Below are 26,656 nucleotides of genomic sequence, written 5' to 3'. Positions count from 1 at the left end.
ATAACGCGATCATTGTGACAATCGTTGAAGAGTATATATGCCTCGGGAAACAGGAAATTGATTCGATTCGAACAAAAGATTCGTTGAGTAACCAAAGATAATTTTGTATTGGTTAAACGCCCGACACAAAAATTGCGCAACAACAATTTGGGCGAGCGAATATCGAAAGAGAACTTGATTTATATAACAAATATATATATTCTTTAGAAAAAAAAACAGGAAGAATTTTAATATTCGTAATTAACGTGCCGATTTAGCGATATACTCAACAAGTTTTTGCAATCTATAACTTGTATGTTAAATTAATCATCGTTATTAATGATCTAACGCCCAAAAAATCCAATCGATAATATATATATCGTTAACTCTCTTTATTTCCTCTCCTTCATATAATCTCTTAATCATGTAACAACAACTGCCAAGTAGCAGTATCGCAATATATAATATATATATATATATATATATATATATATATATATATCCGTAATGCTCAAAAGCAGGAACATATGCTCGTGTATAAATAAATTTGCGTGTACAGGGAAACAATATATTATTTCTCATATATGTCTCGCTCTTTTTCTCTTATCGAACGTTAAATCACTTGAATTAAAGTCCTTGATACGCCTATCGCAATTTATCGCTAAAAGCACGTATTATAAATGACACAATATTTTGTGTCGCGCCAAGTCGCGCGCAACAATCTATCTGTATTCGAGCCTTGTTCAGTCCAGAATCCGATTATCGGATCTTAATAACAGCCGGATCAATTTCCAATAGGCTCATGAAAGCGCGTTTATATTTCTGCTGCCTACATCATGTATAAGTAAAGATATTACTATTCAAAATCTTAAAGTAAAAGTTTCTTTTTAAGAAACGCGTCCATGCGTGAGCACAAGCACGCGTCTGTTAAAAAAGTTGTATAAAGAAGTGTCGTTTTAACGTATATTTCATTGCTCGTGATTTTTTTGGTAAAAAGTTTTCTAATATTATCTAATATTATTTTGTAGGAAAACAAATTAAGCAATAGAATACATGTTGAAGCAACAACTCTTTCTTCTTTCGTACAACTTTTTAATAAGGACTTGGGGCGCTTTTTTTTACCTACAACAGAATAACAGAAACAAATTATCAACGATTACATTGTATGTCACGCACAATGGATGGATCCTTTGGCCGGTATTCGACGTAAAACGAAGTTGCTGTGAAGTACAATCTAAGATTAATGCGGAAAATACGAAAGGCCCTTTCAGAGAGAGAACGTTAATATAGAATTCTCTTAGCGAAAACAGGAAATAGTGAGAAAACTTTGCGTTATTTTCTCTCTTACTCAACTTCGTTTTACTCTTAACAATAAAATAAGAACCCTGTTAATGTAGCGCACCATATATGTATATCTTTCGCTTTACGATAATAAAGCTATCCGCTTGTATTAATAGCGATTGCTTAAAGAATCACAGAACACATAGAGGTACACTTTCACGTAGGTAATATATAGTGTAAAAAAAAAAATGGGAACGCATAACAGACAAATCGGTAATATTCAATTATTTTCAAGCCATTGTAAAAAATGACGTACAGCTGCTATTAAATTGTGAGATAATTATTGCTTATAACTTTGTGCATATCAATTAAGTAATTATGGATTTGTGCAGTTTTGAAACGTTTTTTCATTAGCTAACAAGTTGAAAATGTACCGTGTGTAAGAGAATTAAAATGAACAATTAGATAAAACAGTCAAATTTACGAATATAGAATAATTATAATACATATATATATATACATATATATATCTGTTTAATAATATTAACGTAACGTAAATAACGATATAACGTAAATTATGTAACAAACAGTAAAAGAGATAAATAATTTGAACTACATAAAAAATATATTACGTAAACGTTCTTTAACGTATTTCAACCTTTTCGGCATATATATTTTAATACTTTGTCACTACAAAATTTTGATTTGTATATTATATAAAACTATTATTTTTTTTATAATGAAATATGCGCGCGCGTTGTACTATTTATCACTAATATTGATCGATAACTTTCCCTATTCGCGAAAGATTTCACTGAGAAATCTCGATATAATTTATATTCGTCATATATTATTTTATCAAGTACGATGAATAATTCGATAAGTTACATAGAGTAACTTGCGGCATAGGCATAAGCGTTCAAGCAATCAACTATGCCAATGGACTCATGGCAAAAATTGTATTACATAAACAGAGCATCATATAATCTTTTAATCTTATTATAGAAATAGAAACTAGATATCCTGCTAATCGGTATTATTAAGTAGTGTTCATTATTGTAGTATTCGTAGAATAAATTGTGATATTAATTGTGATTTATGAAAGAGATGGAGAAGAGGAATCGTGTCAAGATCACATTAGAAGAATCGGAATAACAATGATTCTTAATTGTCATGTATGAATACAGTAATAGGGGTGGCCCACATTTTGATGCAGAACGTATTGTGTTAAAAGTATAATATCGTAAAATGTGTTTGTGTGTACAAAGAAGCATGTAATTATCGAAAACATTTTTAATATAGACGAAAAAAATTACTTTTTTATTGAGAGGAAAGTTGCATAAAGAAGTTAAGGATTTCTAATTAAAGATAAACTTGGCATTTATTTACAACTACGGCATAAAGAGCAGTTTGCATCTAAATGCAAAATATTAAATTATATATTATATAAAAATTACGTTGGGACATAATATACTCGTGTCAAGCCTTAATTTTTTTTGATATGCTATTAAGAATGTAGATTTCTATATACATATCTAAAACTAGAAAAAGGGGGAATGAAATATTGTAATCAATTTATGAATTGATTACAAAGAGCATGAATGGTGAAAGTTCTCCTACAAAATTCGGATACTATTTCTCTAAATTCATTGCATGCGGAGTGTAATTAAATACTCAAATCTAAGAATAGAATGTGATATATTAAGCACATTCTGTATATGTATGTGTCTGTATATGTGTACATAAACATACACACACATACGTATATTCAAGAAAAATGTTATCTTCGTGCTTTTTTAATTATACTATTCATAATGTAAAATTTCTTCGAATATATTTAATTTTCTAACATGTCAAGTAACTTTTTTGTTCGCTGCATCTAAATATTACGATGTAAATGTAAAATACTATTTTTACTTGTTGTCATTTATATTGTCTATTATATGAAGAAAGTATTATGTAGTTTGATAGCATTGAGCTGTATTTTGTGCCAAATAGCAGTTATGGCCGATTAAACCGTGAACTTTGAAATTGACGAGCTCTAAGGAATTCAAAAGTATAAAATAGTCTATAAACATTTCAAACAGTTCTTGCGTAATTCATGCTCAATATGCTAATCATGCAATTAGTAATTGATTTATCACTTGAAATTTGACTAGTGTCGATATTTAAATCTATAACTTTGAAGTATACTAAGAGAGCGTATATATCATGCAATCACAGTTTCTATGTTATAATTCGACTTCTAGATTTTGATTTTTTTTATATTTGTAGAAATTATAAAATCGAAAGTTAGTGCGTAGAATTCTCGTGCTTATGATATGCAATATTACGTACGTTTTTCTACGAAAAATAATCGTAGCTCTATCACTTTTGAAAGCATTTGGACAAATATTATATCTCTTTTTTTCTCTTTCTCTCTTTCTATATGTATATGTGTAATGATAAAATGTTTTTCTGTATAATTTAAATCTAAATCAACATCTTACGCTAATTTGACATCGTCTCTGTTAACAATACGCTCTAGTAAAAAATTTATATAAACTCAGAATGAGAACGCATCGTCGTTTTATTTTTTACTGTATTTCGTTAACGTTCTTTGATACTTCTCGAATCGAAATATTTTAGGAAATGTTAAAGACTAAATCTAAGTATTTAAGCGATATTACATATCTACGTTATTAGGTCTCCAATCGTGCCTCAAAAACGTAGTTTTATTAGGCTGTTTCGTTAATGCGAGAGATGTTCTATTCTGTAGGACAATATTGCTTTGCATTTTAGTCCGTGCTTACCGCATCTTAATCCCATTCTCGTTAAAATTCCCACGACGTATACGTCGCTGTCCAGGGAGCGATGACAGTCCACGATGGAAATTGCGCCAAGAATTTCTTAAATCTCAAAGATCTTTGGTGTTCGCCGTGTAAGAAGTGTCCGGCTAACGCGATCGACAAACACGGGCCTTTTTGCGCAGTAGACACCTAAAGATATTTTGAGATGGTACAAAATTCGTGATGTTATTCGATACGATAAAATATAAAGAAAGATATTTTTAAATCACAAACTCACATTCAACTCGATAGAAAATGTATATGGCATACAATCTGAGGCACATGCATAATAGATGAAGTAAGTCTCTCTATCGTTCCACACTGGACCTAGCACCGGTTTCTCATCAATCACAGACCACTTTTCTAAATGAACACCTTTATACGGAGACAGAATTATACTCATGTGATCAGGACCTGAAAGTCAATAGAATAAATTTATATAAAGAGATATTTGGGATTGTATTGTAGCTATAGATATGTAAACGTTGATTATAATATATTACCCGTAACATTAAAGGTAAAATTAATCATATGCTGTTTTGCAGTCTTGGAAATAATTTGGAGTTTCGTAGGGATACTTATAAGCGGGGCGGGTCCAGGAATCCAACTCGTTTTCCTATAAAAAGATTATACAATTTCTCACAAATTTCTATGAAAATTGTCAATTTTATTCTATCTAATTTCGATATGTACCATAAGAAAGTTTTGGCTGGCATTAAATATGGAAAACCACAATATAATTCTTTCTCACAGTCTCTGATAGTTGGCATCGCGGCAGCCACTTCAGGTACTATCGATTCTACGCTGTGAGGACTATTCATATCTAAATTCACTGACCAATATCCTGTACCGGAATATCTAACATTACCATCTGCGTCATAAAACTGGCGTTGACTGTGCTGTAAATCACAAAAAAAATATCTGTAATAAGTAAAGTATTATATTTTATAATACAAGAAATTTTTTAGAAAAAGAAAAAGAAAAAGAGAAAGATAATTATATTGTACCGCGATCATAAATCGTTGTGGAGCGGGCGATAATGGATCGCCACTGTAAGGAAATCCGAGCGGTGTTAAAATTAACACAGCAATAGCAATTAAGAAAATCCCAACTATCACATTTATAATTCGTTCCGCATTCTTTATTAGAAGCACTATTGGCAACTGAAAACATATTGAAATGTCACAAGAGTTATATATATAGAGATTATTGTTATTTAATACAGTATTAAAAGAAGTGCTTAAAAATTAAACATTACAAATTACTTCATGCAAATACGAATTGAATTATTATTAAATATATTTTACCGTGAAGCTAAATAGCAGACAGAACAATATTGACAACATGTTAGCTATTACGACTTCGGAATTAATACTGCCGCCGGATCGTCCCATTATTGGGATAAAGAGATAGAGAGCACCGAGCGATAAGTAAAATGACTGTATATAAGACAGACTCAACAATCCCAAATGATAACAAAGCCATTTCCAGTCTATAAAATTTATAAAAGTGCTTTATATTAAATATTAGAATAACGCTTCAAAGTGATTGAAACATGAAATTACCAATGTTAGCACATAAAAACGATAAGAATTATGTTATACAAGAATTATAGTCACCTCTCCATTTGTTGAAGAAATAGTGTCGTACGATATTTCCAATCGCAGGGAATAAGACCCAATGCAATGGTATAAAACCCGATCGTATTTCGAATAAAACACATATGAAAAGTATCGTCATCCATATTACGGCGTACGCGTCACAGTATATTTGATACAAGATCCATGCGGAGCTAACTTCCTATAAATTATCAATTATCATATAAATTTTTCACATCCCAATAAGTTTCTAAGCGAAAATTTATTTTTTATTATTATCCAAACCGTAATCATTTGATTGAATGAGAGACACATATCTTTATTACTTGCCTTTCTCTGTCTCGATCCAATGTGCAGAAATACGATCATCGACACAAAAGTGGTTGGACAAATGTATAAAAAGAATAGCCACGCCGGTCTCGCGTACCAACTCATTACCTTTCCCAGTTTAGTCAAGATTAGGGCGATCAACGTACAGGAAAACATAGATGCCAACCATGAGATGATGACCACTCCAACGCACATTGTCACATGTCTCATGTAATTCCATCTCTTAATATCTATATTCGACAGACAATTCGATTGTACTACTCAGATTTGTTTGAGAAAACGAGCTACCGATTGAAATCTACTGAGAATTGAATCTAAATAATGATTATATATATTCTTACTTCTACGTGCATTTTGCATATTCAAATAGATAGAATACCCAGCTGTAATTAAACTGGCGATATTAACTGTATTGCCGATGTATTGTGGCCATCTGATAACGAATGCGCCCAAAAAGTCGAAGAATACGAGATTTCCACGTGTCTCTAGCACATTCGGATCTGATAAATGATCTTCAAACACTATCCCCTGTGTCAGAGCAAGAATATTATCACCGGTTCTTTGCAAGGATCCCAGTGGTATCTGATCAACATTGTCAAATTTAGTATGGTACACATAGCCATTCTTTGACCACGCAAAGTCAACACCTGTGTAAAATTTCACATACAGATTAGGAAATTTTAATAAAATAATAAAATATATGTGTATCATGTGAAAAAAATAACTAACCAGAGATTTTTCCGAAATCCCTAAATATTCGAAAGTCAGTGTCACCAGGTACAATGCCGCTATCAAATATTTCTTGAGCTAATGATGATGCATAGGGATATGGGACAGATTTGGCATAAACCTGGCACAGATATATATACGTCATAATGAGAAATTAATTTTAACGTTAAATTAATAATAGCGTAGATAAGACGATATACCTCAAGCATCCAAGGATTGTTAGGTCCAGCCTGAAATAATAATTCGCGACCACCGGCTCCACATGCTTCTATATTTATAAATGTTTTAACTTCCTTTGCCCATGGATGTTGTGTTATAAAACCATGAGATGCCTGCAAAATATTATATATTGTGAGAACAAAATTACATTCCTTGATTATAAACAACTATGATTTACAAAATATGATTTAAAATTAACATACCTGCAATACATTCTCCTCTGCGCCATTAAATAAAAATATGATGCTATGCTTCAATATTTTTGGACTTTGAGTAATTATTCGTAAAATCTCTAACATTACAGCACAACCAGCACCATCATCCGAGCCACCTGAAATTTTTATTTAAATAATAATCATGTGATAGAGAAAGAGAAACCTCTTTTGCACATATCATATACAGTAAGTTGTTTACCTGGACTCTCTAAAAATGAATCAAAATGACAATTAAGCAGCAAGCTGTACAAGGTAGGCCTGTGAGGTCCAACTTTGACGATAACGTTTTGCATGTTTCTGTAAACGCTGGTCATGCCATCGAGAAACTTAAGTGGGAATGCACCGTTGTGCTTGGTAATATTAAGGACTACCCTATGATTCTCGTGCGCCGTTTCAATCACATTATTGATCGTTGTCTTGAGAAATTTAACAACTAGGACTTCATTCTCGTAACTGCCAGCGATATGGGGTCCTATCGACGTAAGGTTCACGACGTGATTGCGTGCTCGTTCAGCGACGAATCTCCCTGGAAACAATTTCTCGGTATCGGTGGTTATCGGATCCGGCAGATTTCTCTCCAATACGATTATGATGAAAGACACGAAGAGAAAGAACGTGAGGACGAAGAGAAGATGCTGGGTTTCGTTTGGCAGTACGTCTTGCTTCTTCGAAGCGATCTTATTCTCGTAAGGTAATTCGGTCAACGTTTTCTTCGCCGCGTGCTGCCTCAATCTCGCTCCGTCTCTCTGGAACTGAACAAAAAAAAATTAGAAAAAAACAAACCATCATTGATGAAAGATTGATGGTCCATCAATCTTTCTCTCTGTACAACAAAAAACATTGATTTGCATTAAAGACGTTAACTCAGCGCATTTACTGGAAGGATAAAATGATTCACTTACCATTTTGCGTGCGCGTTTATGACAGAAAAGGCACTTTTGCGACACAACTGTCAAACCTGGGTGAGATCGAGTCGAGTTGATTTATTTATTACGGAAAGGCGACCGTTATTCAATCATCAGTCATCGGGAAGCATAAAAACTACACTCGTAAGACAAACACGCATTCACGCATAGGCCGTGAGATCCCTTCACGCTTCTCGTTTCGCGCGACAGAAACTGGCGCGTCAAATATATACGACGATATGTACTTCCCCCTCTCTCGGTCGCTTCAGCTTCCTCCGTCTCTCTCGCTCCTTCTCGTTCTACCCTCTAATTTTCACTCCCTCTCCGTCCCTTGTTTTATCGATTGCTATTCTTAGTTGCCTTAGTTATTTACGGTGTGCCAGACACTTTGATATTGAATATTCTAAAAACGGAATCTGTAAAAAGAAAAAAAGAGAAAGAAATTAATTAATCGAGAATGCATCTATCTGTCTCTCCCCGTCCAGCTGTTCTGTCTTCCGTCCTTCGCTTCCTTTCATTTCGCGCCTAGAGAAACGTGACGATCGATCAATCATCATCATCATAAAATATTTACTCGCGAATAACTATCGTAGCTCTGACTAACGGTATTCGTCAGCGAATTCGATTAGGAGTATATATAGAATATATATAGAATATATATACTTACATATATATATGTACATACACGCCTTAATAAAGAATCCGTCCGTTCGCTCTTTCGCCTCTTTCTAATCTCGAGTGCGCGGTCAATTTATCGCGTCGTATTTGTTATTCATGGCCTTGCTCGACATACTCCTTCGACTGATATATATCATGCATCATATTATCGCTAATCAGTTTAATTTATACGATTACGACATTCGGATGACATTCTTGTGAATAAACATGCTCTTGAAATTGAGAACGGCTTATATTTTATATTATATCCTTTTATCGCACGCGCCGAATTTCATCTTTCATCGCTAGAACAAAAATAAAAAATATAATTATAATAATTATAAGTAAATTTCTGACAATTTAGAATTAGAGACTCGTGGAGAGAAAAACACAAAAAGGCGTATAAAACCGAAGAAACTATAATATATGCGGTAAATGCGATCTATATATATAGGTTATTCGATCTCAAATACATACAAAAAATTGATGAATTTGTAAATATTAATAACAGTTAATCGCTTTTAGTTTTTTTCTATGCGAGGAATATATGAACATATATTATTATATATCGCGATAAGATATAATTAAGAGAGATAATAATCAATAAGAGATAATCATTGCAGATATGCATGCATAATAAAATATCAGAGAGATATAGAGAAATAAACAAGATATAAATTCTCCTTCCTTTATTAAAAACATCTATCTTTTTTCGTGTCACGTTTTCGCTTTGAAGTATATTTTATTTTCCGAAAAAAAATTGTAAAACGTTACCTGCTATGATTTTATTTCATTCAATGTTTATTAATCTTATTTTATTCAATGTTCAATGTGTCTATCGCAAAAATTCTCCGATTCATGTATGACGTGAAGTTGTGAATTTGAAATCAGTCATTGATTGGCTGCGTTCGGAAACGTCACCCGAGTGCATACCCTCTCTTTCTATATCGCTGAGAGAGAAATGATATAGAAAGAGAAGGAATGCACTCGGGACAAGCCTAGTCTACAATAGAATAGAGTCGTAAGGTCGTAAACGTAAGAAATTGACCAATCACAGTCGATTACGCTGGGTCCACAATAGGTGATTTAAGTCCTAAGCCTTAAGAAATTGACCAATCACAGTCGAGTTTTCTCCTTATACTTGACTGCGATTGATCAATTTCTTAAGGCTTAGGGTGCCGTCACATGGGGCGTAACTTGCGTAAGCGTAACCAGCGGATCGCCAATCACCGAGTTATTCCGATAGAGCTCGACGAAGGGCTCTATCGGAATAACTCGGTGATTGGCGATCCGCTGGTTACGCTTACGCAAGTTACGCCCCATGTGACGGCACCCTTAGGGCTTAAATCAGCTATTGTGGACCCAGCGTAATCCAGCTTTAACTCGGGTGACGTTTCCGAACGCAGCCATTGAAAGATCAATGGGTGCGTTCAGAACACACAAGAGTTGAGCAATTTTCCGATGTTTCCATTCGACGTTAATTGGCTGGATCTTAGGCCGGTATTCATAGTCCGATCTTATATTTAAGATCGTCTTAAGTCTGGTCAGAGGTTGACTTAAGACCCCATTCAACCAATCAAATGGCTGCGTAGCATCTCAAGCTCGGACTTAAGACGAGCTTAAATATAAGATCGGACTATGAATACCGGCCTTAAAGTAGGAACCAATCACGTTCGATTGCTACTTAACAGTTGAGTCTGCTGAACACGGCCATTGAAACCTCTTTTTGAAATATCGCGCGTCCAATGATTCGCAGTTTCACCGGAAAAGCTGCGAGTTCATTGGTTCTTGGGCGTCGCGATATTGAACATGTAGTTTCCTCTCTGCGTTACTCATAATCCTGGTTTGTTGCACCTTGCGCGCTATCTACACTCAAAGTGCACAATGTACTCCTGCCCCCGTCGATGTTGCGTTTGTAATCGCGATACATATATTATAATTATCGCGTCTAAAATGCGAAATAGGCGTATTTAATCAAGATTCGGAAGAAAAGAGGAAAATTGCAAGAAAGCACAGCCGAAGACGGCGAATCCGTTACCTTCGTATAAGGTATTTTCTGATTTTCAAAATCAACACATACGAAATCGGTTAGAAACGATCGAACGACACGCGCTCTGTTGTTGAGTGCAAAACGGTGCAAAAGCACGATTAGAAACGTCAGAGTGATCAGTTTCATCGATTGCTTTTCGTCGTACAGCTGATTTCGTATGTTTACGTATACACATCAATTAAATCACGTCGATATTTAATTCCGCAGATTCATGCAGTGCGTTGTTGTTAATGTTGTATTCTGATCCAACGATGGATAATGCGACTGACAAATCTGAGAGACTTCAGTCCAACGAAGAGGTCATCGAGGAGCTTACTCGAGATCTGGAAAGTTCTTGCATCAAAGAGAACGAGAGTACAAAGTCGAGAAACTTAGAGGGTGATTCGTGGGATATCCTAGATAAGGAGCACAACGAAGGTGACGATGATGACGCACAAAATACAGATCCTTCGGACGATGTGGACGAGGATCTTCTCAAAGACAGAGATTTATTACTTACGGAGGCTGAACAAGAGGTACATGTTTGCGATATGTCTCTGTACAGTTATTATTATTTATACATTTATCTATTCTTTTCACAGTCAATGAAATGCGAAGCAGAAAATTTAAAACAGGAGGGGAATGATTTTTTCAAAAACGGTGAATACATACAAGCAATGTCTCAATACACGCAAGCATTGCGAATTTGTCCTTTAGCGTATAGCAAAGAAAGATCTATATTATATGCTAACAGAGCAGCGGCAAAAGCGAAATGTCAGGTATATATTGAAACTAAGCTATTGACATATTATATATATATATATATATATAATGTTTGCATCTTATCTTATCTAGTATTTATATATCTAGTCATTATTAGCAAATATTTACTTTCAGACGGAGAAGGATTCTGCGATATCTGATTGTACGAAAGCCATTGAATTAAATTCCAGCTATGTAAAGGCTTATGTCAGGAGAGCACAATTGTACGAGGAAACAGATAAGTTAGACGAAGCATTAGAAGATTTTAAGAAAGTATTAACATTTGATCCTAATCACACGGAGGCTAATCATGCTATAAGGGTAATGTATTACTTGCTCAAAATGTAGATATTTAAAACACAATTTACGACGATCTATTAACGTATTAATTATTATTTCTCAATCAGAGGTTACCTCCATTAATTAATGAAAGAAATGAAAAATTAAAGACAGAAATGTTGGGGAAACTTAAAGATCTGGGTAATATGGTGTTGAAACCATTTGGCCTTTCCACAAATAACTTTGAGCTGCAACAGGATCCCAATAGCGGTGGTTATTCCGTAAAGTTTCATCAGAACCCTATGTAACAAGCTAGTTATATATTTCTTATTTATAAGGATTATGGATAAAATGCCTCTCCTTTTTATCCATAAGAATTAAGATATATTTATATATATATACTATAATCCTATTATGGATTTCATTTCCCTAAAGAGAAGTCACGTAATAAAATATAGATATTAATAAAATATTCATGCGATATAAGACCAAGATTATCCAAATTAGATGGGGAGACATTCCGTTGGATTTTATATATTAAAACTTTCAATGACAAAACTATTTTTATCTCTAATGAAACGACTAGTCGAGATTTTGAAATATTCCTTTGTGTCGAGCTACAACAGGTAGCATATATTGTGAGTCATAACATCGGAAGTTCCGCTATATTTGGCGTCGATATAACAGTAGACCGGATATAGTTCTATGGTTCAATAATAATACTAGGACTATATGCATCGCCGATAATTTTAGCCGTACATCTCGTACCGAAGTTGAACGACTTTATATAGGTATCTCTCAGGGCAACGAACGATTCTCTGGTCGTAGAGAGAATAATCGGTAATCGATATCAATCGACAGAAGATTTACAAGGCGTGCAATCACATATAATACCGGAAGTAAAGTCTCGGTGCTAAGAATACTCGAGTAAAGTATCGATACTTTCTCTTTTTAGGTGATGTATAGTCGTTAAAATAACGAGAAAATATGAATCTTCGCATTTTATCACGCAATAAGAAATTTAAATACATCTCAAGGGGAGGGGGCGACTTTAATTCATTGTCAGAAGACGATATTGTGTGCCAGTCTCACCCCTCCGCGAACAGGTGCAACGAACGATTACGAGGGCGCGGAGGAACAGGCTGATATATGACGTCATCCGGAATACGGGGCACGCGTATTACGTCTCTACGTCATCGCCTGGAAGGAAATACGGGTGTGAATATTTTTCTCGAATATAAAAATTTAATATAAATATTTAAAATGTACATATAAAAAAATATACTACGAAATTAGAATTTTTTTTAAATAAACGCGCGTTAAATTTTACACGCGATAATTATTTTTTTAACGTATTTCTCGAGACATCGGTGAGATAATTAATGCAACATATGCGAGAGGGATGCTTGATTGACAAGTGGCTAACCCGGGCGAGTGCTGTAACTAGTGCTGTGGGAGAGAGCGCGACGTCGCGACAAGGACGGACACGTATGATCGCGAAGGGGGGGGGGAGGAGAGAAAGAAAGGGTGAGGGAGGGGGGGGAGAGAGAGAGAGAGAGAGATCGTGCAATATATATACACGCGCGACAGCCGTGCGCAATAGTGAAGGACGGCGGAGTCGCAGCCGCGGGGCGTAAATACGCGCAACATTGGGGAGAGGACTCGGTTAGTACTTTGGTAGTACTCGGTCGTCGCGACGACGACGACGACGACGACGTTGGGAGCGGTGGCGGGTAGGTTTTCGAATCGATAATTCGAGCGCGATCGTGACAGGTAAAAGACACTTCAAGGAAGGACTCGCTCGGAACGTCGATTCAAGCACCCGCGAAATCGCTCTCTCTTTCTCTCTCTCTCTCTCTCTCTTCCTCTCGCGGAATATATATATATATATATATATACGCATATAGAAGTGATAAGGGTGCATCGCTACCATCGGGCATCCTAGTATAGTTATTATCAACGTAACGCTACCTATATCCGGCGCAACTGACGTACGTCTTCCGGCTGGAACGGGGCTCGCGATCACGGACGTGGACGACGATGTACAGCGACAAAGGGGTAAGCCGGATTTATACATAAGCGCGAGTTTTCTCCTTATTCGCGAATGATGATTCTTCGACAGTAGTTTGCGGGCGGAATTGGGTCACTTGATTCTCCCTTATGGTTTGTTATCGTAGCGACTTTTTTGTTCTCTTCGTGATAACGATTCTCTCGCTCGTATATCTTCCGGTTGGCCGGTCGAACCTCGACGATCGCGAAAAAAAACGATGCTCTCGTTGTCAGAGTTGCTCGTCTCGTCTGTTTCTTGTGTCTTCGAACGAGATAGTTGCATGCACAGAAAAAAGTATTAGCCACTATATATGTAGCTAAATTTTAGCTGTCCCTATATCACACCTAAAATTTAATTATGCCTAAATTTTAGTAATGGTAGCTAATATTTTATAGCTATAGTTAACGGAGAATTCTTTGTTAAACTATAGCTAAAAAATATAAGCTACCATAGCTAAAATTTTGGCATGATAACTAAATTTTAGGTGTAATATAAGGACAGCTAAAATTTAGGTATGGTAGCTAATATTTATTATTTCGTGTGCATATGCATGAATATCGAAGAAAGAGTTCAGGAGAGGCAAGAAAAGAAATGTAATTACGTTGAACACAGAGGTGTCTTCTCTGGATCTCTTGTAAAAAATCTTTGACTCTACAAATATTTCCTCCTTTTTATTATATATATATATATATATATACATGGAAAAAAAATTAGCTACCATAGCTACATTTTAGTTGTCCCTATATTACACATGAAATTTAGTTATCATGCCTAAATTTTAGCTATGATAGCTAATATTTTTTAGTTATAGTTTAACGGATAATTCTATAGCTAAAAAATATTAGTTACCATAGCTAAAATTTAGGCATGATAACTAAATTTCAGATTGCAATATAGAGACAGCTAAAATTTAGCTGTGGTAGCTAATTTTTTTTCCGTGTATATATTCAATATTTTTTTGATTAAATTTTATTTCTTATTCTAGATAATTTTTAGAAAAACGTCAGGCTATTCTTCAATACTCAATTTAAAATTATATCAAAATCTGCTATTACAATTTCTGTTATCTCTCATTTGGAAGTTATATTTAAAGGAATGAATTAAGGAACTATATAAAAAGAATGGAAATATATGACACAATTATGTTTCTAGACTTTACATCTCTTAAGATAAAGAGAATTCAATTAAAAAGGTTCCGCTTGAACAAAGTTTACAAGCAAAGCTCTTGACAATAACTTTATTGACTATATTGATTAATATTTACTTAATTGATTATTATTGACACAATGCATTGCAATATTCTACAAATAAGCAAAGCACTGTTTGCTATATAATTAAAAAAAATAATTCTAATAAAAAAAGAGAAGTTTTTTTAAATGTACGTTTAAAGTTTTCTATTAGTTGCCATTTAATAATTATGAAAATTATTGTAAAGAGAAAAAAAATATATATATAAAATGTGTAAAAGCGTGGCAAATTAACGCACGAGCGCTTATAATAATAAAATTTTTATCATCGAGCGAGCGATGACAGAGTTAGATTTCCGATATTAGGTTTCAATGACGTATATCCTCTCTTTTGATATATAATTTCTACATGCGTCCAATTAGTAAAAGAATATCCGTTTCTATGAAAACCATCATTTCAATTAACGCATTTCCTTGAAAGACATCGATTTTACGGACACCATTTTATTAAAAAAAAATATATATGTATTTTATAAAAATTTTTAGCTAAAGATTACATATATATCTATCTATATGATGTTTATCTAATATATACTAATTAATGTGTTGATAACAATTGAATATTCTATCAGTATAGCATTATCGATCGAATACGAGAGCAAATATTTTGTTGAAGTTCTGGTTATTTAATAATTCCTGCAGATGTGCATTTATTTTAGAAAATTGTTTACCAATACCCAATACAAAAGTTAATCGTTTAAACGTAATTGCACAAGTAAACTTATCGAAAAAGAGGATTTATTTAACAGTCTATTCTTTCGCACTCTGGAAAATCTGATAAATGCTGCGCTTTTAATTTGATTTAGAAAGTTTTACTTACAGCAAACACGTTCGATTGCGCGGAGATCGCATCGCGAAAATTATTCGTTAGCTCTGATATATACAGGATATTCTGCCGAACCAACCGAATCAAAATTTCCGAGGTACATCGAAAAGATTTTGAACAATTGGCAATTAAAAATAAAAGACTGAACAAACTAACTTTCTTACAGCAAGCAAATTACGAAATTACTAACTATAGGTTTTATCAGTGGACTCTATTATAAATTTATTTCAAATTAATTTATAATTTATTTATTAAAATTTTGAAAAATAAATTTATTAAAATTTATTTCATTTGAAAATTTCTTTTATGACCTCTTTTCGCGAAAGTAAAATCGAAAATTGCAAAGTTCTCCATCCATACACACACATTTTCTCAATTGCTCTCGAAGAATATGTCGTTTAAAAGCAATATCAAATTATTCCCGGTATATATATGCGTACATATGCATACACTGTTAATTTCGCCGACAGCAATTAGACAATCCGGAATTATTACGAGAGGCTCGAGTGTACTTGTCACTTTTCCGCAAATAGGTTGCATACGCATTACAGGATTAGGGGATGCGTCGTGCTGTGCATCGCACGACTGACTTCCTATCTCTATTTGCATCAGTCACGTCAGGGTGCCTTTGATCTCCGATGAATCATGTAATGCAGCGAATTATTATTCTTTTCTTGCATATGTATATGCAATATATGTATATGCGCAGATGAAAATTGCTTCGAAAATTCCCGAGCGGTACTTAGATTAGACACTTTAATTATATACATCCGCGGAATACGCATTATTTTATTATATTACGTCACATGTAATATACGCGTTTTGCAGACTCCATGTAAATTATTACAATTATTATTTTATTAAAAAATTCTCTCTTTTTCCTCGTTAAAAAAAATACTTTTTTCTCTTTAAATCTTTTTATTACGAACATTATTTTTTATAGCATGTTTTATGAGAGATTTAATCTCTTTATTAAAAAAAAGTTAAATTTTCAAAGAGCCTATTGCGTATTCCGGCATATTACACTGCCTCTCTGTGATCACATATTTTGTTTAATTTGCAATTAATTCGTATTACTCTTCATCGCAATATTGAAAATTCCGGACGTATAAACGTATGCAGCGTTTGCACGGTAAATATTATACGTGATAACATACAGGATAATTTATTTATCTAGCAGCCGATGCTTATCCAAAGAGAGTTTTATAATATGAAAAATTTTTGTTTACAAACGAGAGGCGAAAAAATTTTAACGCTTTCTATATTCGCGTTCAAGGGGATGCTTTTCTTAAGGGATATATATACAACGTAGTTTACGCATGCGACGAATATCATTGATCTATCCATCTACCGTGTTGTGTATTTGACAATAATATATACGTACAAATAGTATTTTTATTTTTTTTATTTTATATTTTTTTTATTTTTTATTTTTCTGTTTTTCTGTTTTTCGCTTGAATGAGATCAACTATATATCACATACACATCCGCATATATATACATATATATCTAAACATGCCGTGTTATGTCACCCACGTATACGCCTACGCAGACCTACGTTTTCCCTGTATGCACGCGATATCAATAACGTTAATGAGCAGGTACAGGTGAAAACATAATTTTTAAACACAGAATCTATGTCAGATCGGGCTTTAAAACACGTCGTTTTCTGGAACGTCGATAAATCAAGCCGAGCGATATATAAAGGCTCTAAGAAATGACATATACGAGCGATAAAGTTGATCCTAAAATTGCTCGTATCGTGGGATATATCCTGTTTTATACGATGAAATATCATATCGTCCAAAGACGTCTTCATAATGACGGACCTTGCTGATACATTTGATATGACTTGGAATAAACTTGGAAGATTTATCGATACGATCGGTTTTTAGGTATTTTCTCATATCCGTAACTCATACGAAGAGCTCGTTTCTCCTCGAATAATTGGCCCTTGGAGACAAGCTCTCTCTCTCTCTCCGTAAGGGAAAATAATCAATATATAACGTTAGGGAAGACGCAGACTTTTAGGTCGCCTCTCGATTTAAGATACTTTGCTTCGCCGCGTAGGAAGGATTCTTCTGCTTTGGCGAAGGAAAGAAAAAGAGACGCGCAAAGAGGGTGCATTTAAAGTCTCACGATGCTCGTTCCAGTTACAGACAATGAGAAACAGACCGCGTAATCTGCAAGCTCGTCGCAGGAGATGGCCCCTGCGACTGGGTCTGTTCCTGATCTACGTCCTCGTGCAATACGTCGCCTCCGCGAAGATCACATCGTCCGAGACGACGACGATCACCTCGAGTTCCGTGCAGTATGAAGGCAGTTCGGAGTCGACGGAATCTTCGATCGTCTCCACCGAGGAAACAATAGAGGAATCATCGACGGTCCCGCCGATCGTCGAGGAGCCGAGGAGGAAAATTCATACCGAGGGATCTAAGAACGAAAAGGCGTCGCCGAGAGGACACGGAGATGCAAAAGCGTCCGAGAAGACGAGTATACGAGATCTGGCGGAGGAAGTGAAGAAGGAGACCGAGCCGCCTTTGCTGAAACATGTCCAAAGCACTACGGTTAGTATCGCGATCCAATGGGGGTTGATTTCCAAGAAAATAAGATTAGAAACTCTAGAGATTATAAAATCGAGATGTGAGTAAAGATTAATTAATGGTCAAAACGATTATAAATACGCATGATTAATTAATCTTTACATTAATAATAATTGATTAATTAAAAAAAATTTTTTTTTGACAGATTACTCCGATTACCCAGACGACTCCTGTGACCAAGCCTTATCCGTATCCTACCGTGAGACCACGAAGAAACAATTGTTCGGCGCCCGCCATAGAACAGTTTCCGCGACCGTTGATGGGTCCAGAGACTAGAAAACACGGCGGACTCATAATACACATTCTGGTCGCTATCTACACGTTCCTGGGCCTCGCCATAGTGTGCGACGATTACTTCGTCTCGAGTCTGGATAGAATCTGCGAAGGTGAACTTATTATATACATCAGATTCTCTTCCGGTTGTAAGACGATAATCTCACTTTCAAGTTACGTAATGTTACGCGTAGTCAGTTTTACGCAAGAAAAGATCATGTTTCATCGTATGAACCGACGATATCTGTCATTAAGAGAAGATAATACGAATCATCTCGGCATGATTAAAGGTAGCTTCCGTGTGACTTTATTATTCTTTTTTTTTTTCAGAATTAAGACTGTCTCCCGATGTCGCCGGAGCGACCTTTATGGCAGCTGGTTCTTCCGCGCCTGAATTAGCGACGGTGATCATCGGTGTGTTTTTCGCCAAGGATGACATTGGAGTGAGTATAATCGCGGTCACTTAATCGCGCCTTGTACACTTTGCTACGTTAAACTATTGGGAAGCGTGAACTGAATCGAGAACAATAAATATTTCATAACGAGCGAGCAAATTATTCGTTCTTTTAATCGTGAGGACTCTCGTCGTATTGTTACTAGTGAATCTATGCAATTCAAAACGCACCATATGTTATCGTGTTATTCCTGTCGCAATAATTGACGAGACAAGAGTCCGATAATTAAACCTCGTGTTGTTTGTTTCAGGTGAGCGGCGTCATCGGTAGCGCCGTTTTCAATATAATGTTTGTTATATCGATCTGTGGCCTATGCTCCGCTACGGCCTCCAAATTGAATTGGTGGCCTCTATGTCGAGACTGTTTTTTCTACGCCATCTCGATTCTCGTGATGCTGGGCACCATTTACAACGACTCCATATCTTGGTGAGTATATTTGATTGGACTCGATTGCATCCGAGTGGAAATTCATATGAAATATTAAGGAAAATATTAATTTTTTAGGCTAGAGTCTCTGTTCATGTTGTTCATGTACGCAGTCTATTGCGTGGCACTTTCGTTTAACGTTAAATTGGAACGTTGGGCGAAGTCGTACAACATTCCGTTCCTGCCGAAAGACGATGAACCCGCCGAGGAGAGCGCCCTAGTGAGTTACAGATCCTTACAAGAGGAGCGGTTATCCTACACCGGTCCCAACTCGCCAATCACCGAGCAAATAAAGAATCAGGAAGGTAATTAATTATTCTTTCCTGTACAGTTGAAAAATGTAATAAATGCAAACTTCAAGTAAACTTAAAATAAATTTTGTGTAAAATTAACAGTTTTAATGTAAAAATTAATTTTAAAAAATGTTACTTTTACATTTTATCATCCCCACTTAAATTATAAAATAAAATCAACATTTTTTTTCTGTAAATTTTAACAGATAAATCTTGTCACTAATAATACGGAACATATTTACTGTGTACAATTAAAAATAGATGCACATTGTGTTATTTTTACACTTTTTAAAAATTGTTTTAATAATTTAACATTTGAGTTCAATTAACACAATATGTTAAATTAACACATGAATGTGTTAAATATTTAACATAAAAATTTTAACGGGGACCGTTTTTAACAAGAAAACATAAATTTTCCAATTATTTCTTTTGTATTTTCTACAAATCTGAGAATGTTACCTCCTTCTTTCTTCAGGAAATGGCGTTCAAGAAACGATCGAGCAGCAACAGCAGCAACAACAACCACCACTGGCACCGAAGCAGCCCGAGTATTATAAAGCGAAGGAGCCGGATCCTAATGAAGTGTCGCCTCTCGTGATGCCGATGGACGGTAGTAAATGGAGCTTATTCACCTGGGGTCTGGTGTACCCCATTCATTTCATGTGTCGAGCGACGATGCCGGATTGTCGACAAGAGAAGTGGCGAAGCTGGTACCCCTTTACCTTCTGTATATCTATGATCTGGATCAGTTTCTACAGCTACATAATGGTGTGGATGATTACAATCATAGGTAATGGATTATCGCTTAAATGCAATCGGTAGTGTTTTTTCGTGCAATTAATAGAACTGTATTAGCGAAACGACTAATTTCACTACTATCAGGAAGCACTCTCGGCATTCCCGACACCGTGATGGGCTTAACTTTCGTTGCCGCTGGCGTGAGCGTACCGGATGCCCTTTCCTCGCTGGCGGTCATAAAGGAGGGTCTCGGCGACATGGCGGTCAGTAACGCCGTAGGTAGCAATGTCTTCGACATTTTGGTGTGCCTCGGTCTTCCGTGGTTCATACAAACCGCCATGATACAGCCTGGCTCGCACGTAAACGTCACCAGCAGAGGTATATAGGAATTTATTCATATCATCTATTATACGCATCTATAAAACATGTACATGTATCGCTTACATGTCTATCTCATCCTCATCCAGGTTTGACGTATTCCACCGTTTCTTTGCTATCGACGGTGATATTCCTAGTGGTGGCGACACACTTGAACGGCTGGAAGCTGGACCGACGATACGGGGTAGTATTGATGATCTGGTACTTGATATTTATCATGTTTGCGGCGCTGTACGAGCTCAACGTCTTCGGCGACATGAATCCTCCAGTATGTCCCAGCATGTTCTAATGCAAAATACGCCTCGTTCGTTTCCCATCTTTGCTTTGCTCTGCTCAAACGCGGAACGATCGTCCGGAACTAAGAGTCGTCGTCTCGGCCGATCGGATCGCGAACGATGACGCGCGCACGGTATCGCGGTATAACGCTCAGCGACTTTGTTCCCTTCACCCTTCCCCTTTCTACTCGATGAGCGAAGGCAAACGAGAGAAGACGGAAGAGAGTTTAGAAGCTAGCTGCATGTCCGAAGAGGAAGTATAGTCTTTAGCTTGTTGCGGAATTGAAGTGACTGTTCCAGGTTTTTTAGGTAGGAAAAAAAGGGCTTGAGCTTTCTTTCCTTTCTAGGCTGTTGTAGAGAATGCAGACAATACATGCTCGCGCGTGAGTACACAGGCATTGTATCCTATTAGTGCTATCGAAAAGTGACGAACGAGTATTTTGCTTGCTTCCGTTCGCGACTACGAGTTCGATGGAATACGGATTCCTCACAGTCGAATGTATCATATTGAATCTCACATGAAAGTACAGGCGAGTTACGAATTTTTTAAAGTAACGAATAATTAAAATTCTTGGGATACAAAAAGAGTTCTCAAACAGTATATAACTGTACCAGCGTTATAATCACTATATATACCGGAACGTATATTGGCGATATCGCGGACAGTTGTTTGCTATAATCAAAAATCGGCGTGTTTCAAAAAATTGATTGTTTATAAAGTTTTAATTCTCTCTCTCAAATCTTAACTCTTAGCCACAGACCTTATATTGTGTCGCGCGCGTGAAACTTGTTCGAATCGAGAATATAAAAGATGTGATACGTTTTATACAGCCATAATCGCGCAAATGCCTGAGTACCATGAAAGGAATGCGTTTTGACAATTAATCGTTTTATATCCTAACATTATATAGATTATAAAAAGATACAGTAGATATACGGCTTGTTAGAATATATAGATCTTAGGAGCGTCATGTCTGCGGCTAAATGTTAAGACTGTTAACGGTGCTATGCGAATATATCGATGTAAATTGAGAATATCATATCTCTACGGAACGTATATGCAAGATTTTTTTCTTATTGTTATCGCAATGCAATATAAAAGCGTGATCCTTACATCTTTTATTCGACGAATTAATTACGCGAATTTTTTTCAAATACGTCTTCTATTATAGACTATATATATATATATATATATATATATATATATATATATATATATATATATTGTATATATATAGAGTGCATTTCGTGAAATGTATGCGATATCAAAATAAGAAATATTTTCGTGCGCCTCGAAATTAATTAATAATTTATTTATTAAAAGTAATTAGGATTTAATACTGTTTTTTTTTCGATAAAATGTCGGCATTCAAGTAGACCGAAAGAGACGAGACTTCGCGAGATCAAAGGAGATCCCTCGTTAGCGTGAGTGTGAGCGCACGTAAAATCACATCTTTTTCGAGCATAAAAAAGCAATAGATACTTTTAAAAAAATTCGCGCAAAGAATAAGCCAAAAAATGAAAATTAATTTTAAAAGTGATCGAAATTTCCGAGAACGGAGGAGCAAGCGAAATTTCATTCGTGACCAAAAAAAAAAAAAAAGAAAAAAAAATAGACGAGGAGGGAGGGGGAAAGGGAGAATTGGTTTTCTCCACGAAGGCGAACGAGCGCTGAAAGAGACAATAATTAACGCAGCCTTATCCGATGAAAGTATCTACAACCAGCACTATATACTGCGCGTTCCTTGAGACCGAGAGGAACCTCTCGCACGGTATAAAATCAGCGTATCTCTCCGCTTCTGGGATCCTTTGATCTTTCGAGCGCGCCGGGATATCGGTATCTTATTATGGGCAAGTTTATTAATTAATTCCGCGACGGAATTCTCGCAGAGAAAGAAATTGAGAAGGAGGGATTTGGAAATATTATCACTGAGAAAAAAGTAGAGATGAAAAGGAAACATCGACCGTTATCAAGATATATTCGATTAAAAGTGATAAAATGAGACGTCTGAATCGATAGGAATTTTGTGCGGATGGTCTCGACGATGAAATTTATATAAAGCTTTCCTTTATATATTTGATATATCCTGCGAGTGGTCCGTTGAGAGTTGTTTTTCTTTTTAATCGAACGATCGCGGATATACGCGATCCGTAAGAGATCGCAAGGATCGCGCAGACGCTTTATAGTGTGATTATAAAAATCTCTAGCGTACGTACACATACGTAATATAATATATTATATATATATATATATATATATATAATTACGCGAAAAGGCTTAGAAGAGATCTCATTACGATTATTGAACGTTCAACGTGTTTGTTCACTACGTTTATCCGTTATTGTTAGCGCGTTAGAGCGATGAGAATTATGCATATACAAGAATATATAAATAATACAGCGTTTCGATGCGTTTGATGCTGACGATCGTTCGGGTTTTGTTGCCGAATATATATATGTTATGTCGAGATGACGTGAAATATTATTGGTTTAATAATCCGCTATATATATACCGAGCCAAAAGACGAAAGTATATCTTCCTGAATCATCTCGCGAGTGATCTTAGCATCGAGCGCGTCGACGCGCATCGGCTTCCAGGATTTAGGAAGCGCCGAAGATCGATTTTTTTTTATAGTAAGGCGCCTTATTGTTAGATCTACGTTAAGCGGACCAGTCTCGCTATCGATTTCGCGGATCGCATCGCGGCACAATCGATCGCATAATCCGAAAAGGAGATATAAACTTGTTTGCGTATAGGAGAAACGAAAGAACATTCGTCAGGGGCGAAGTACTTAAAATTTAAGAGTATTTAAAATTTAGGCTTCGATCTCTCTCTCTCAAAGGAGAAACTTAAACTGCTATGACATTAATTTAACGCTTTTCTGTCAATGAATGAGTATGTGGATATTCGAAGCAACTTTAAATGTCAAAAATGTGTCGAAACTTTTCGTCTAACAAAGAGTCTTTGTTATTGTATTCGGAAACCTCTTTATAAATATAAGGAAAAAGAATAATCTAGATATCTATCGGTTACTATAAAACAAATTACGCATTGACAGAAGAGTTAACAGATAAAATGATTGTCAAAGACTTAATCGAGTTCTCAGAGAGATTTGTTTCTCTTTCTTTTGAGGAAAGAATTAAATCCGCCGCTGACGAATGAAGAGATTTTCGCGGGTCCGCATCTCGAGCATCAACGAAAATGGAAACGTATAAGGGATTAATTTTAACGTTAAGTGGTCTACCCGTCTAATCTTTCCGGCGACCTTCCACCTATGAATTTCCGGCTGAACGGCAAAAACACGATTGTTCGGGAACCGATGTCATTAGAGAGTCAATTCACTTTGCGGCAATTATTAGAAAGTAGTAGTTAGATAAAGCGCAGAGGGCGAGCAAAGGAGAGGCGCGTCCTCTTCATCATTATTCGGTTCGCCCGATCAATTCGACGGTGTCCTTAATAGCGTGTAAACGAAGTCAATAATACCTTTTTAGACGTTTCTCTTTCTCTTTCATATATAATTCGTATAATTCTCGTCGTAAATCGCCCGTCCTTTACAATATATATCCCATATATTTGTATGTCCAGCGGTTCCCGAATCGCGGTCGCGCGAGGAAACTGATGATGTTTATTTATTTTCCGCACGTTATGTAACACTTACACACATATACAAGGTACCTCTTGTACAAAACTCAAGATACGTACAATGATAACGTATTATCGATAACACGAAGTAATATGTAAAACGCGAGGGTGGAACAAAGCGTGGAGATCAGACGTGTAATCTTGTTGTTGAAAAACCTACTATGGTATATAAGCGTATAGATTTTATATCACACATTGTGTACTTAGATTATATTACCAAGATATTACCTGATTATAATTAAGTTTATACAGCCGTCTCCTCTCTACCTGCAGTATTATTCCCAGTCTTCGTCGAATACGTTCGTGTGTACCTGTAATAATCGTGTGGAGGGAGCCCCGTAATAAGCCCTCGTTTCTTTGGAGATCTTCATTTGCTTCTCTTCTTGCGTCTTCAAAGTCACGTCGGATCGTCCGCATAAACGGCAGCTTCGCGAAAGTATAATATAAAACGGGTTACGCTGACACATATACATTTATATAAATAAAATTAACTAACTGCAACGTAAAGAAAGTGGATGTATGTACAACGAATAACAACGATATCGGCTGCCACCGAGAAAGTGTGATATCTATATAATATGTATATGCTGCTAATTTGCATTCTTACAAACGTATTTTGCTTTATTCTCACGTGGAGTTTTCGAGTTTCTCGATCTTTTTATTGTTTGACACGTCTTTTTTTTTTACAAGCTGTATTTATTTAATCTCGTACATAAAGCAAAATACGTATACAGATATTACCGGGATCTCTCCGACTTATGTCTTTTTCCTATCGTTATTCAAGTTTCCAGAATTATATATCCTAACGCGTCAATATATATCTAGTCATAGCTTATTACGACGTTATGTAAATAATTGTTCTACCAAAATATATCCTCATATACATATAAATATTATATATATATATATTTATTTATAGATTAAAAACAATATATTATTTATATACATATATACATATATATTTATGTATGTATGTATATTGAGAGTATACATGCGTAGCAAATGCAATATAAGCCTAAAATACATATACATATATATATATATATATATATATATATATATATATTATATAATGAATTCATGCGCACCTCTCATCGCAAAGAGAACTATCTACCGAATGAAAACAATTTAATATTACACGTACCTTATTTAGCTTGACAGCGGAAAGAAAATAGAGAGTAGTTATGTACTCTGATGTATACTTAAAACGTTTCAACAATAAAGCTATTGCTACCAATTAAAAAGGAGATGTAAAGTCGATACTCGCATATATCGAAGATCGTATCACGGCTTTTCCGCGATCGATGTTGATTGGTTATCCCGATGTTGAATAATCGCGCGAAACCTTTTGACAAACACTAACTTTTATTATTTCCGCGTAACTACATAGTTTTACGCGATGGTACATCTTGAAATGCATCTTTCACATAATATATTTTCATCATTTTTAGTATATTAAAAAAAATTATGAATATAAATAAAAAATTTATTTACGTTATATATATTGCGATACAGCAAATTCTGCTCTTCATATAATACTGCTTATTAGTAATTAGTAACTATAAATTAGTAATATTGATAAATTAATAGCAACAATTGTTGACATGTATAGTAATAAATTAATAATAAATTATA

General features: G+C 35.4%; 3 protein-coding genes across 4 annotated transcripts; 2 read left to right on the top strand and 1 right to left on the bottom strand.

Annotated features, from left to right (window-relative positions):
* Positions 1 to 356: 356 nt before the first annotated feature.
* Positions 357 to 8,881, bottom strand: LOC145932868 (endoplasmic reticulum metallopeptidase 1). Its single transcript, XM_083032094.1, has 15 exons — positions 8,752 to 8,881; positions 8,082 to 8,500; positions 7,379 to 7,931; positions 7,168 to 7,295; positions 6,946 to 7,077; positions 6,746 to 6,866; positions 6,358 to 6,663; positions 6,013 to 6,246; positions 5,708 to 5,884; positions 5,396 to 5,580; positions 5,096 to 5,251; positions 4,782 to 4,987; positions 4,592 to 4,704; positions 4,327 to 4,502; positions 357 to 4,238 (listed from the first exon to the last, which is right to left on the bottom strand). The coding sequence occupies exons 2-15, from the start codon at positions 8,082 to 8,084 to the stop codon at positions 4,074 to 4,076; spliced, it is 2,655 nt and encodes an 884-aa protein (XP_082888220.1). The 5' UTR covers positions 8,085 to 8,500; positions 8,752 to 8,881; the 3' UTR covers positions 357 to 4,073.
* A 1,736-nt stretch (positions 8,882 to 10,617) lies between these two features.
* Ttc1 (Tetratricopeptide repeat domain 1) lies at positions 10,618 to 12,283 on the top strand. Its single transcript, XM_083032066.1, has 5 exons — positions 10,618 to 10,790; positions 10,999 to 11,306; positions 11,373 to 11,549; positions 11,668 to 11,853; positions 11,940 to 12,283. The coding sequence occupies exons 2-5, from the start codon at positions 11,022 to 11,024 to the stop codon at positions 12,117 to 12,119; spliced, it is 828 nt and encodes a 275-aa protein (XP_082888192.1). The 5' UTR covers positions 10,618 to 10,790; positions 10,999 to 11,021; the 3' UTR covers positions 12,120 to 12,283.
* Positions 12,284 to 13,367: 1,084 nt separating this feature from the next.
* LOC145932823 (putative sodium/potassium/calcium exchanger CG1090) lies at positions 13,368 to 26,552 on the top strand. Of its 2 annotated transcripts, none has more exons than XM_083032062.1 (9): positions 13,368 to 13,869; positions 18,094 to 18,501; positions 18,683 to 18,923; positions 19,141 to 19,253; positions 19,516 to 19,691; positions 19,770 to 19,996; positions 20,463 to 20,777; positions 20,870 to 21,103; positions 21,193 to 26,552. In XM_083032062.1, the coding sequence occupies exons 1-9, from the start codon at positions 13,852 to 13,854 to the stop codon at positions 21,390 to 21,392; spliced, it is 1,932 nt and encodes a 643-aa protein (XP_082888188.1). In that variant the 5' UTR covers positions 13,368 to 13,851; the 3' UTR covers positions 21,393 to 26,552. The 2 variants fall into 2 exon arrangements, with proteins under 2 accessions (XP_082888188.1, XP_082888186.1); XM_083032060.1 differs by having other exon boundaries at positions 18,088 to 18,501; positions 21,193 to 26,551.
* The last annotated feature ends 104 nt before the right edge of the window (positions 26,553 to 26,656 follow it).

Source organism: Prenolepis imparis, unplaced genomic scaffold (assembly GCF_030444845.1).
Source record: "Prenolepis imparis isolate NDT839.2.m4 unplaced genomic scaffold, iyPreImpa1.0 SCAF_1, whole genome shotgun sequence".
Taxonomy (NCBI): domain Eukaryota; kingdom Metazoa; phylum Arthropoda; class Insecta; order Hymenoptera; family Formicidae; genus Prenolepis; species Prenolepis imparis.
The sequence above is the reverse complement of the archived record's forward strand: the minus strand, read 5'-3'. Positions and strand labels throughout refer to the sequence as shown.